Consider the following 12139-nt stretch of genomic DNA (forward strand, 5'->3'; position numbering starts at 1 on the left):
ACCACACTCGGCCCCCTTTGTCTTTAATATCACGACTAGAACCCCACAGTGCCTGCGGAGAAAGCGTGTGCCAGAATGGTGCTCTGAAGAGGAGGCCTCAAGGGACCGGGCCCTTAGGCAAGAGCACCCCCCGTGAGAGGTGAGAGCGGACAGGGCAGGCTGCACCTCGGGAGAACCTGGGCCTCTGAAGGTGACCAGAGCTCAGAAAATTGCTAACATATTTTAAAGAATATTTTTTTAATATGTCAGAAATTTTCTTGTAAGTTCCAGGATTGGTTCCCTAACATCTTGGAGGGATCGCAGAAGCCATCGTGCTTCCCAGCGCTGTTGGCAGCGAATGAAGTTCCTGTCAGAGCTCTCCGGTTTCTTCCTGTAGTTTGAATGCAGAGTTGTTATGACCAAAAGAGAGCATGGCAATCGGAAAATGCCTGCGATTTGGTAGAAAAGAGGTGGCTTTAAATACGTCCTTATGAAATGGAAAAATCACCTTTTTCTTTAATGTTCTTCAAACATATTTATATTCTTCAGTTTGGATCAGCTTCTCATCTCAGCGGGGGACCAGCAAAGATTGCAGTCTGTTTTATCATCAGTGGGGTCCAGATCGACCGTCCTCACTCTCATTCAGGAAGCGAAGGCACAATCAGAGGTGAGTGAAACCCGACAAGCCAGGGAGAGGGAGCGGCGGCCCCCCGCCCCGGGTCGTGCAGGGAGCTCTTCCGCTGGGTCTCACTTCTGTCTCGCTTGCAGCTTGCTCCGCAAACTAGGCCTTGTCTTGAATTCCAGGCGCAGCTGCTGTTGTAATTCCCCAGTAGTGACTAGCTGCCGTCCTCCTCACCCCCCACATCTGGAGTTTGTCCACAGAGGGCCCTCAGAACAGAACTGGGTTGGAGATGTGCGGGAATGACCACAAGCACATCTCTGCACCTAGGTGGACAGTACGGACTTCTCAGGGGAGCCCCCTGGTGGGGAAGTGGGTTAGCGCATCTGTGGAGACCTAGCCGGGCCCCCAGTGTAAGAGCTTCTGAAGCCTGGGGTTCAAGACAGTGTGGCTAACGGGTCCTTACAGATGAAGTCCTTCCATAAGTTGGAGGCGACAGTAAACAACAACAAAAGCAAGTATGGGTTCATATCTAGAATATGTCTCTGAAGAACATTAATTTCTCAGGAGAGAAATTCATAGAGATTTGAACCCTAATAAATATTTCTATTTCGAGAAAAAAGCAAATATGAACAATTTTTCTCGGCTGGTAATATACTTGGGTCAGTGACAGGCCTGAAAACACTGTTCCAGAAATCCTAATATTACCCAGAAGGGCTGTGGTGTTGGTATCTACTAAGGAGTGAACCAGGGTAGAGAGGAGACCGGTTGCCCTGAGCTCACACTCCCTCTGGTCCTCAGCCCACTGGTTTGGGTCTGTGCAGTGAACCTGGAGATATCCAGCATTCTTCACTTTCAGCGAAAGGGACTAGTCTGTCCTCTCCCTTCTTCCTTCAACTTGTGTCAATAAGTAATCGTCTCCTGCATGCGAGTCTTGTTCTGGCATTTCCAGTCAAGGTGGCACGGTGGGATCACACTTTGCCCGGTCCCATTTCCTCTAGACATCTTACAGTATTAGAGAAAACAGGGCAGAAAACCAGAAAGTCTCAACCAGCTCACAAACGGGATGCACATTTTCAGGGACCACAAACAAAAGGGGCAACTTTTTGTGTGGACAGGATGTCAAGCGCCACCAGAAGGGGTGGGGAGGCATCCTCTGGGGCCTCCGACCCCCCTCACTCTGGTTCCACATTCACCACCAGACAAGTACTGTGGTTTGGTGTGGAAGGGCATTCCTGCTTGGGTCAGAATGCGTCTTTTCCCCTTATAATCCTGCAGTCTCCAGTGGCTTTCACAAAGCACTGTGAGCAAAGATGTCCTCACTTTACCATCTTCAGGAGTTTCCTGCTTGCTTTTTTAGTGAGTGTGGTTTGTGGGGGTGCTGAAAATGGAACTGCACACAATTCCCTGTGGCTTCCTGTTGGGGGCGCTGTTAGAGGTGGAAAACAAGCCCCGCTCCTCTGACCTCAACCCACCCAAACCTTGGGGAGCTCTCGGTGGTGGGTGTAGCTTCCCTGATGCTGTGCTAAGCTACTTAGAGGCAAGATGTGGCCTGACAGTCAGCTTCTAGCACACCTGTATCCTCAAACACAACTAGAAAATATATTTGAGTAAATTAAAATTGCGGTGCTATGTCCTGGAATGCAGGAGAATCCCATTTTCAAATACTGTCTTTGCTCCCATAAAGGCACTTAAGTAGCTGAGAAGTACTATTTTAGTATCAAACAAACATTACTTCCCAGAAGCTACACAAAGGTCATTTGCCAGACCGCATGCTCCCATTTTCACTGAGAAAGGCCGGTCCTCCCTCTCTCCACTGAACAGTGTCTGAGCGTGTAAACGGTTAGACTTATCCGTAAAGTCAAAATCCCCCCAAAGTCTGCCCAATATTCTAGTGTCAACATATGGGAATTTGGGTTGAACGAACTTCTTCAGGGAGGTGTAAAATGCTTGGGGTTACTCTTTAGGACACACTAAGAGCACTGAACTCTTTTTCTTTTAAATACTGGGTTCCTTCCCCAGCACACTACGGAGCTGGTTCTCTTTTCAGTGTTTTCACTTTCTCTCGTCAAAGCAACCCTGAAGGGTTATGATTAGATTCTTTTTCTCTTGCTGGGCTGAGAAGACCTTGAACTGATAGATTATAAATCACTTCGCGGGGAACCTAGCAATGCGGATCTTTAAAATGTTGTTCAGTCATATATAGTGTGTGAGCGAAGAAAGTCAAAATTCAGAATTAGCCCAACTCAGTTATTTTAAAATATTTTATTTCAAAATATCTTTTGTTTAATGCTTGAAACATAGGACAGTCCTTTGTTACTTACCCCTGGGACACTACTAGGAATGTTCTAGTCTTGATACGAGTTGACAAAGTACTTTCTGTTTTTTAACATAGGTTGTATTTTATGACAGTTCCTTAACTGAACCTGAAATCCAACGAACTAACTGCATATGGCGGGGGGGGGGGAGCCTACACCAGTGGCTTCGGTGTCCCTCATCCTGCCTCTTGGCGCTGCGTCTCTCTGCTCTCGTTGACACTGGCTTGGCTGAATGGTAGACTTACACAGTTGTACAGTAGAGCATCCCCTCCATGATCAAATTATGTGCTATGACCAGATGTGGGAAGACCTAATCTGGTGCCTGGATAGCTAAGTTGTCCCCTGTCCCTGCCCCATCCTGGTTCACGTCCACCCTGCCCGTGGGTCTGTGGGTACAGGATGGACCCTCAAAACGCCATCATGTCAGCACCACCCAGGAGGGGTGCAGGAGCTTGAGAGGAAGCTCCTCCGCTTCCAGGACTGTGTGAAAGCTCCTGACACACCGGGGTCCGTGTGAGCAGCTCTGCAGCCCTGCACGAGGACTCACAGCGCAGCTCCCTACCCCTTGGCACGAGGAACATACGGTTGACTCCTGAACAGCACAGTCGACTTACGCACGAGATTTTCACAGTATTACAAATGCATCCTCTTCCTTATGATTTTCTTAATCACATGCTTCTTCTCTAGCTTTAAGAACAGAGTCTATAATACAACAGAGATAACAGGTAGTACCCGGCTGTTTCTGTTCTAGGTAAGGCTCCCAGGCAATGGCAAGCTGTTAGTGGTGAAGTTTTAGGGACGACGTTCTATGCAGATTTGACAGTGCAGAGGTCGCTGCACCACCCCCCGCGTTATTCGAAGGCCAACTGTACTTTTTCCTGTTTCTTTTTACTAGAATAAAGAAGATGTTTGCTTCATAGTCTTGAATAAAAAAGAAGGCTCAGGTCTGGGATTCACTGTGGCAGGAGGGACAGATGTGGAGCCCAAATCAGTTGTGGTAAGTGACCACGTCGAGATGCTCGCAGGGCAGTCACTCTTGACGCAGCCTCAGCGGTGATCAGGACAAAATTCCTGTCCGTGAGTTCACAGAATGCTGGTGTTTGTTTCCTCCTAACAGAGCAAAAATGGAAAAGTGGGGGAAGTAGGACATAACCTAGCCATTGGCAAAGATCCACATTTTTACCACAGAGCTGACTGATGTGCAGACTGAGTGACCTATTCGATGCCAATACGTATAAGCACAGTTTTCTGCAATTTCCTCATATTCACCTGAACATTTTATTTAAGCACTAGAAAACACTAGAATTAACTGACCAAATCTGCATGTGCTTCTGAAACTTCTTCCTTCTCAGGAACAGCCTCCAATTTTAGATCACTCAGAGGCGTCTGAGATCATCAGGGAGGCCACCCCCGTGAGACCAGACCACGTCCTGTTCGTTTTTGCGACCTTACTGCCCCACAGAGCACCAAGCACAGATGAGATGCTAGCGGGAAGCTGGAGAAAAGTAGTCAGATGGGGGCACCGACATTTCTAATCCCAGCCTCACACCGTGTAGGCTTTCGATAAACCATGTTTGTCGGATTTTGAAAACTTGCCCTTAGAAAGTTCCTCTACTACAGATTTGCATCTGCCCTTTTGCTTTTACTGGAGGTTCCAAAGACTTTGGCTTTTGTCTTCTCCACACCCCAGGTACACAGGGTGTGTTCTCAGGGGGCTGCTTCTCAGGAAGGGATTGTGAACCGAGGGGATTTCCTTCTGTCCGTCAATGGCGCCTCGATGACTGGCTTAGCCCATGGAGATGTCCTCAAGATTTTGCACCAAGCACAGCTGCACAGAGATGTCCTCGTGGTCATCAAAAAAGGGAATGATCAGCCCAGATCCTCCAGCAGGCAGGAAGCCAATGGGAAGGGCTCGCTCTCCAGAAAGCCCATCCCCCTGGAGCCCGGTATAGGTAAGTTAGTTCAACAACCAGTAGGGTGTGAGCAGTTGGCAGAGTAGATTCTGGTTGAACAAAAAGGAACCTAACTACTGTTATCGGGGTCAGAGAAATCAAATGTAGGGGCATGTGGGTGGCTCGGTCGGTTAAGCGTCCGACTCTTGATTTCGACTCAGGTCATGATCTCAGGGTTGCGAGACCAAGCCCCACCTCAGGCTCCACAGTGGGCTTGGAGCTTGCTTAAGATTCTCTCTGCCCCTCTGTCCACCCCCCACTCCAAACCATCTCCCTCTAAAAAAAAAAAAAAGAGTAAGGAATCAAATGTAGTGAAGTCTGTTTGTGTACACTTCTTGAAAAGGCAGTGTTCCTAGTAAGTAAGAAACTACCACCCCTCGTAGTTAAAGCCATACCATCAAAGATTTTAAACGACTGCTTGACAGCTTCTCTACATTTATGAAGGAAGCTCTTTCACATTTATATCTGCTTAGGACTTAAGTGGCCAGTAGGTAAAACACAAAACTCTTGTGATAAGGGGAATCATGGAGAGTATGTAGAAATTCCACTGCCTTTTGTCCTTGGAAAACACCAGGGTTTGTATTCTTTCCTGTTTTAGAAGAACATAAGGAAATGAGGGGGCACAAATGTTTGAAAACAGACTGTAGCCTTAATCAACGAAGAAGAGCTTATAAAAAGTGGTTCAGAAGTGGATTTTCTAAGCTCCCTCCATACTGTCATCCCAAGGCTCACTGGGAAGGCATACGAGGTATTTACTGGGAACTAAGTACCGCTTCGGTTTCTGAAGCACTAGGCAGATTGCAGCCTTCACAGAACGACTTCAGACCGCTGTGGTGCCCTCTCCGTCGGAGCTCAGGAGTAATGCCTTTAGTCTTGAGAGCAAGGAGAGCCCATGGAAGCTCGGTCAGGGCAGTGCCTTCTGGGGAGGCCTTTGGTTTCTTCTCAACATCTCTCCCTAATAAAGTCAAGGGTAGCTGAATTCCTCTCTGTTCACCTTGGCTATCTGTGATTGCTTTGCTGAAAAGAGCACTCATTTCCACTGAGCAAATGGAAAACTCTTGTCCAGATGCCTCCGTGGGCCAGGAGTATTCTCACCCTTCTCCTCTGTTGTCTTACTTTTGCTCTTCTAGAAAACTGAAGCCCATATTGCCCAGCACTGTCTCAATTGCTTGGTCTATTTTCACTGGATCCTAGAAACTTAACATCACAGGAAACCACTAGGCACTTAACCCCAGCAGCTTCCAGAGTTTTTAAGACTCATGAACTCAGGATATAGAAGTCTATCCTGTCATTCATAATCATTAAGTATTCCTGGGACACCTTCAGAACATCTGGCCTTGAGCCAGATTCTGTAGAGTTACCAAACTGTAAGCACTTTTGGGCCTTAGCTTTATTTTTTTTCATATTCCTGTCCCTTAAAATCCCGCTGCCCAGGGCTCTACCTGAACCCAGGCGGCTGTCCCTCCACATGGCCTGAGAGCATCCCGCTTGGGGACGGATGCCGTAGGCTGCACAGGACAGGCGCCTAGGAAGCTTTTTAAAATCCTACTGCCAAAAAAAAAAAAAAATAATAATAATAATAATAATAAAGATCATGTTCTTTCTATTAAAAAAAAAAAAAATCCTACTGCCCAGCAAATTCACCAGCTCAGTTGAATCAGAAACCCTGAGGGGTGAGGGTGAGACCCAGGGCCCTGAGTCACTAGCTTTCTAAGGTTCCTAGGTGATTGCAGTAGAATGCAGCCAGAGCTGAGAGCCACTGTAATGCGCCCGTTCTCTGGGTTAACAGCAAGTGAAAGCACCTATTGAAAAACCATGCTGCTCCTGTTAGCACATTTCCTTCAGACCACGGGGAACGTGCAGTGACCTTTAAGCCACACGGACTGACCTTTCTGTTCAAAGGCAGGGATGCTGGCTACCTTGGCCTCAAGCCCAAGTGGGCAGTTTAATCTGTGGTCCTTCCCCTGCCTCCCAGACAACTTAGCCTGCCTTTCCACTCACCTCCTCAACATCCTTCACTAGTAAAGTGTGTGAATAAGAGAAAGAAAAGGCAAGCTCGCCATCTCTACTCGGATCTCCAGGATGGATCCTAGCCAGGCCTCTCCGAACCAGCACACAGAGCAGGCACACGTTTGTTGCAGTGGAGGACCCACTGCCATGGACGCGTCCCCCCTACACCCCCACCCTGCAGTGGAGAGAGGAGATGGCAGTGAGGGCAGCTGGTGTATGAAGACGACACAACAGGAGCATGTGCGGCAGCAGGGGAAGGAGCGGAGCTCCGGGAGTCCCCAGGAGCTTCAGAATCCACGATCACAGTCTCACGTGAGGTCTGGCAGTGGGGTGTTGCAGGTTATCAATGCCAGACTGTGACACGCTGCTGCCATCGGCAGTCAGGGTCGGCAGGAAATCGAATTTGATGCCCCAAGCGTGACTTCACTGAGACACACGACTGCAGTGTATGGGGCTTGCCAAGAGCAGTCCGGCCTCTAAGCCGCCTCCATGCTGACGGAAAGCGCTTAGGGGTGCCTGGGTGGCTCAGTCGGTTCAGTGTCCAGCTCGTGATTTCGGCTCAGGTCATGATCCCAGGGTTCTGGGATCGAGCCCCACGTCAGGCTCTGCTTCAGTTTGCTTCTCTCTCTCTGCTCACGTGAACACATGTGCACCCTCTCTCTCAAATAAATCGATCTTTAAAAAAAAAAAAACTTTGAAGAGCAAATGGTGCGGGTACAGCAGGAACAAGCCACGAGGTCAGCTCCAAATTTGGGAGACCAGTCCTAACGCTGGTTTCAAAGGTAGATGGGACACAGGGATGCTGGGGTCATATATCTGGGGGACTGGGGAGCAGGTGATGAGTGTCCTTGTCATTTCCATCCTCACAAATGTCGTTGCTGCAGGGAGAAGCGTACCTTCACGTGATGCGCTGTGTGTCGAAGTGCTGAAGACCTCTGCTGGGCTGGGCCTGAGTCTGGATGGAGGAAAATCCTCCATGGCTGGAGATGGGCCCCTGTTCATTAAGAGAGTATACAAAGGTAACGCCCTAGAAAAGCCCGTCAGCTGCCTGTTTTCTGTGTATGACTGTGCTTTCTATTTGGAAAATGTTTTCATTCTTTCTCACATACAGGGAGTGCTGTGTGTCAGCCCTGTCGTGTTTTACACGTAGGAACTCACGTTGCACCCCTCCCCCCAACAATTCTATCAGAGAGGTACTATTATCCCTGTTTCACAAAGGACAGTGTGCGCCACGGGGGACTTACACAAGCACCTAAGGTCACAGAGAAGTGGCAGAACAAGGCTTAAACCCAGGCAGTCCGGCTCCAGGGTCTGCGTCCCAAACCTCTATACCAGATCCCAAACTCCGTGGCCTTAACTGGTATTAGCTGTAACTGATATAAACATACCAAGCTAATGCCATCAAGAATTGCCAGTCAAGGGTAATTAACACGGACCAAGACTGTATTCATTTAAAAGTGCAAATACTACACTTCAGGAAAGTAACATTAGAGCAGTAGAGATCACTGAATCATGTGCTCTTAAGAGGTCTCCATGAACTCGAATAATCATTTTATGATCTTGGACAGTTCTCAAAAATCTCTTCAGGTTCGTGAGCTAAACAATTACATTCAAAGTATAATTATACTGGGGCACTTGGGTGGCTCTGTCGGTTAAGCATTCGACTCTCAATTTCGGCTCAGTTTCTAATCTCAGAGTCATGAGATTGAGCCCCATGTGGGGACTTGATGCTCACACGGAGTCTGTTCGTGATTCTCTGTCCCCCTCTGCCCCTTCCCCCCCAGCTCTCACACACACTCACTTGCTCTAAATAATCTTTTTTTAAAAAGTATAATTATACTGATAATATCAGTACATATAAAAACCTACTGTATATCTATGTAATATACTATTATAATAGTTGACATTAACAGTATAGTATATAATATATATAACATACACATACTCATCAGGTCATTACACAGAAAGCTGTGGTGTAGAAATACGTAAAGCTGTGTAAATCTCCACAGTCACTGATTAGCGATCACGGTATATTGGACAGAAGTGGAACCTGTTTTCCTGCATTTACTGGGCATTTGGATTGTGGATTAAATACCTTGAAAATATCTTCTCCTAGTCCACTGTTTATGTATTTTAGGAGGAGAGGAGGAATGAATGAATGTTTTTATGTAGTTAAATTTTTCATGAAGAGAGATAGATAGATAGATATACTCTTTGTGTCTTCAGAACTATTTCCCTATCCTAAGAATATGGGCCTATCGTTCAGAGAGTTTTCTCACTTTCTTTTAGCTTACCTGGAATTTACTTTGAATACTATGAAAGGCCCGGGCATTATTCTGTATTTATTCTCACAGGTGGTGCAGCTGAACAAGCTGGAACAATAGAAGCTGGAGATGAAATTCTTGCCATTAATGGGAAACCCCTGGTGGGGCTCATGCACTTTGATGCCTGGAATATTATGAAGTCTGTCCCAGAGGGACCCGTGCAGTTAGTCATTAGGAAGCATAGGAATTCTTCCTGAAACCTGCGGCACCAGTAGTGACACTCACTAGTGGTGCTCGTTTAACATTTTTTAACAAGAACCTGCTTTTCTCAGTTCCCTTACGTTAGCAAATCAGAATCACTTCTTCAAACACTGGGTTCCTAAAACAACACAGGAACACTGGTACAGGCAAGGACTACAAAAATCTCCAAGTTTTTACCTTTACGTGGCGCTGACCTCCGGAGGCCTTCTACCTGGACACCGAGGCCAGGAGGGATCCTTGTGTTCCGGGGCCTGTCCCCTCCGTGTTGTGTTTACTGATCGGGATACAAGATGTGGCGTGCCCTTCTTCATTCGAGACATTTACATAAGATCTTCGCATCCTTCCTGCCTCCTCGCTCACCGTACCTAATCCTGGCAGTTAGGGAGCTAACCAAGTCTGAGGGGCAACACAAATGTCACAAATAAAGGACTACAGTTTTATATAATTTTGTACGTAAATAAGAGAATGCTTTTAGGCACATTCAGTGGAAGGAGCTGTAGGTCTGTATGTTATGGTGAAAAGAAAGGGGGACTTAAGAAAAAATCAGTTAAGCTGAGCTCAGGAATTATCCAAAAAATGAAAAAGCAAAATACAGAAAGTGGTATTTTTTAGTGAGTGTAATGTGCAATGTCTGGCTGCAGAGTTCAGCTCGGTGGATTACTGATCGTCATGAAGTGCTGATCGTGATCTAAAAGTGTAAGTCGTAAGGCTGTTTTACGGAAATGCCGTTCTGATAAACCATACTAAATAGCCATGAACTTCGCTGCTTAGAACGAGCAGAAAGTTCCAGCTCAGAAAGCACCTTGCATCTAGTTCGGAACTTGTCTTGAGTAAGTACTTGAATTCAAGACCAGTCAATACAAGAGTGGGCAGAAATACTACAGTCACTGGGTTTCCATTTCTCTTATTTTATGCACTCCAAACACTAAGCTAAATTTTTGGAAATCTTTTTAGCATCCTTGGATTTATAAACATAGGCATTACATTTACAATCCAAAGGGCAGAACTTAAAAATAATCCTTGTAGGGGACTTTGGCTGGTTGGTTTTCCCCTTGCCCAAGAAGCCTAAGAAATCTCCCCTCTGTAAGCACTGGCCCGCTCTTCCTGACCGGGGTATAATGACGCGTCTGCAGTGACTGAAGTATTTGCTGGTTGTTTTCCTGTTTTGCAAATTCATCCTTTGGCCAAAACCGTTTCCCTGCAGAAGACTGTTAGGACTCACACTGCCCGTGAAACTCGTCCCGGCTGCTCTCCTGTCAAAGCATGACTTCTTCCTAGTAGCTGCTCCCATTCAGTGTGCTGTTCCCGATCCCCAAACTGGCTTTTCTCCTTCCTACTGCACCTTCTTTTCTTAAATTCCAAACCTCCATCAGCTTCATTTACCAAAATGTAAAACGAAGACAATGGGGAATGCGGGTGAGTCACTCTTTCAAGGTAAAGAAGCAGAACTGTCACACAACCCAGACCCAAGGGGGACGCAGACCAGCTGCTTGAGTCCTGGGAATACGGGTGAGGACGCCAAACCCGCGTGCATGAGGACACCCAGGTTTGATGTTGGACGCTTCTTTCAACAACCTACAGCCTGGGTCTATGGCTTCAAGAAAAGAACTGAGGTCACTGTTCACCCGCCCCCCACCCCAATCATGGAGGTGCTTGAGCTGTCACTGTTGTACGTCGTTCTTCCGAGTGACTCACCCCTCACAGTAAGCCTCTGTAGAGGTGGCCCACAGGGGTCTCTCAGATGAGAATGAAGTATCTGGCTGGTGTGAGCCCAGATTTTTTTTTTTTTAACAGGTTATACAAAAGAGAATGTAGTACAAGAATTAGCTAGAAAGACCTGATTAATTTAGCTTCTACTTTTCACTACACTTCCAGGTAGGATACTATAGGCAGTCAGTGCAAGGTGCATGCTAGATTGTTTTTAAGTCTCTGGGGTCAGTTTTATGGTTTCTGCTTTCCTGCCTAAATGTTAGAGAGAATATTTGCCTCTACTCTTCCAGCTATGCCTCCGAGTAAGAAATTCACAGTCCTGTGTGAACAGACCGGAATTTCCAGAGCAATTCGGAGCAATGGAACGGTCTCCGAGTCTCTAATCATCTTATCTGAAGAGTGCAAGGGTAGACCTTTCACTCACTTCAAGTAGGCTAAAGTCATCATTTCTAGTAGATCTTGCCAGAAGGGTTTCCCTGGCCCACAGTTGGAACTTAAGGGAGAAAGCAAAAGGCTAAATTATCTCTGACCCTAAGATAGAAAGCTACTTACTTGTCTTCAGTGTTCAAGGCATGACTAGTATTTCTAATTAGTCTAATTCCCACACTTCCTGAAGTGAGCACTAATGGTATTATATTATCCTACTAAAACGTTCATTGTTTTGGTTTTCTAATTCATCAGTCATCCACAATAAGCTATGAGGGTAAATATGTGTTATAACAAGTAAATTGTAGTTGCAAGGATATTCTGTGAAGGTTGAAATAGGTTGGGTTGCATTTCTGTCCTCCAGAACACATCTCATTTAATTTTATGGTTGACTTAACTGGCACCACACGTGTTGTATGATATTCTACATTATCCTTTATTTATGTAAAATAAAATGCCTTATATATTATTGAAGAGTAAGTGCAATAATATGAAATAGCCTGTACATTTTTAAAATGTTGTCGCCAAGTTATGTAAATCCACATCTCTGTAAACAACCTTTTTTAAGTAATTTTAAAAAAATAAACACTCTGCTTACTA

The 12139-nt window shown here is 46.2% G+C and overlaps 1 protein-coding gene across 8 annotated transcripts in view; it reads left to right on the plus strand.

Moving 5' to 3' along the window:
* The window catches only part of PDZD2 (PDZ domain containing 2), a 379909-nt gene extending 367770 nt beyond the window's left edge, over positions 1-12139 (plus strand). For all 8 annotated transcript variants that reach the window (XM_057312176.1, XM_057312177.1, XM_057312178.1 and 5 more), the window contains 5 exons: positions 529-646; positions 3812-3913; positions 4607-4868; positions 7763-7897; positions 9233-12139. In XM_057312176.1, the coding sequence (XP_057168159.1) occupies positions 529-646; positions 3812-3913; positions 4607-4868; positions 7763-7897; positions 9233-9399 (784 nt within the window). In that variant the 3' untranslated portion in view covers positions 9400-12139. The remainder of the gene's footprint in view (positions 1-528; positions 647-3811; positions 3914-4606; positions 4869-7762; positions 7898-9232) is intronic.

Source organism: Ursus arctos, unplaced genomic scaffold, assembly GCF_023065955.2.
Source record: "Ursus arctos isolate Adak ecotype North America unplaced genomic scaffold, UrsArc2.0 scaffold_15, whole genome shotgun sequence".
Classification (NCBI taxonomy): domain Eukaryota; kingdom Metazoa; phylum Chordata; class Mammalia; order Carnivora; family Ursidae; genus Ursus; species Ursus arctos.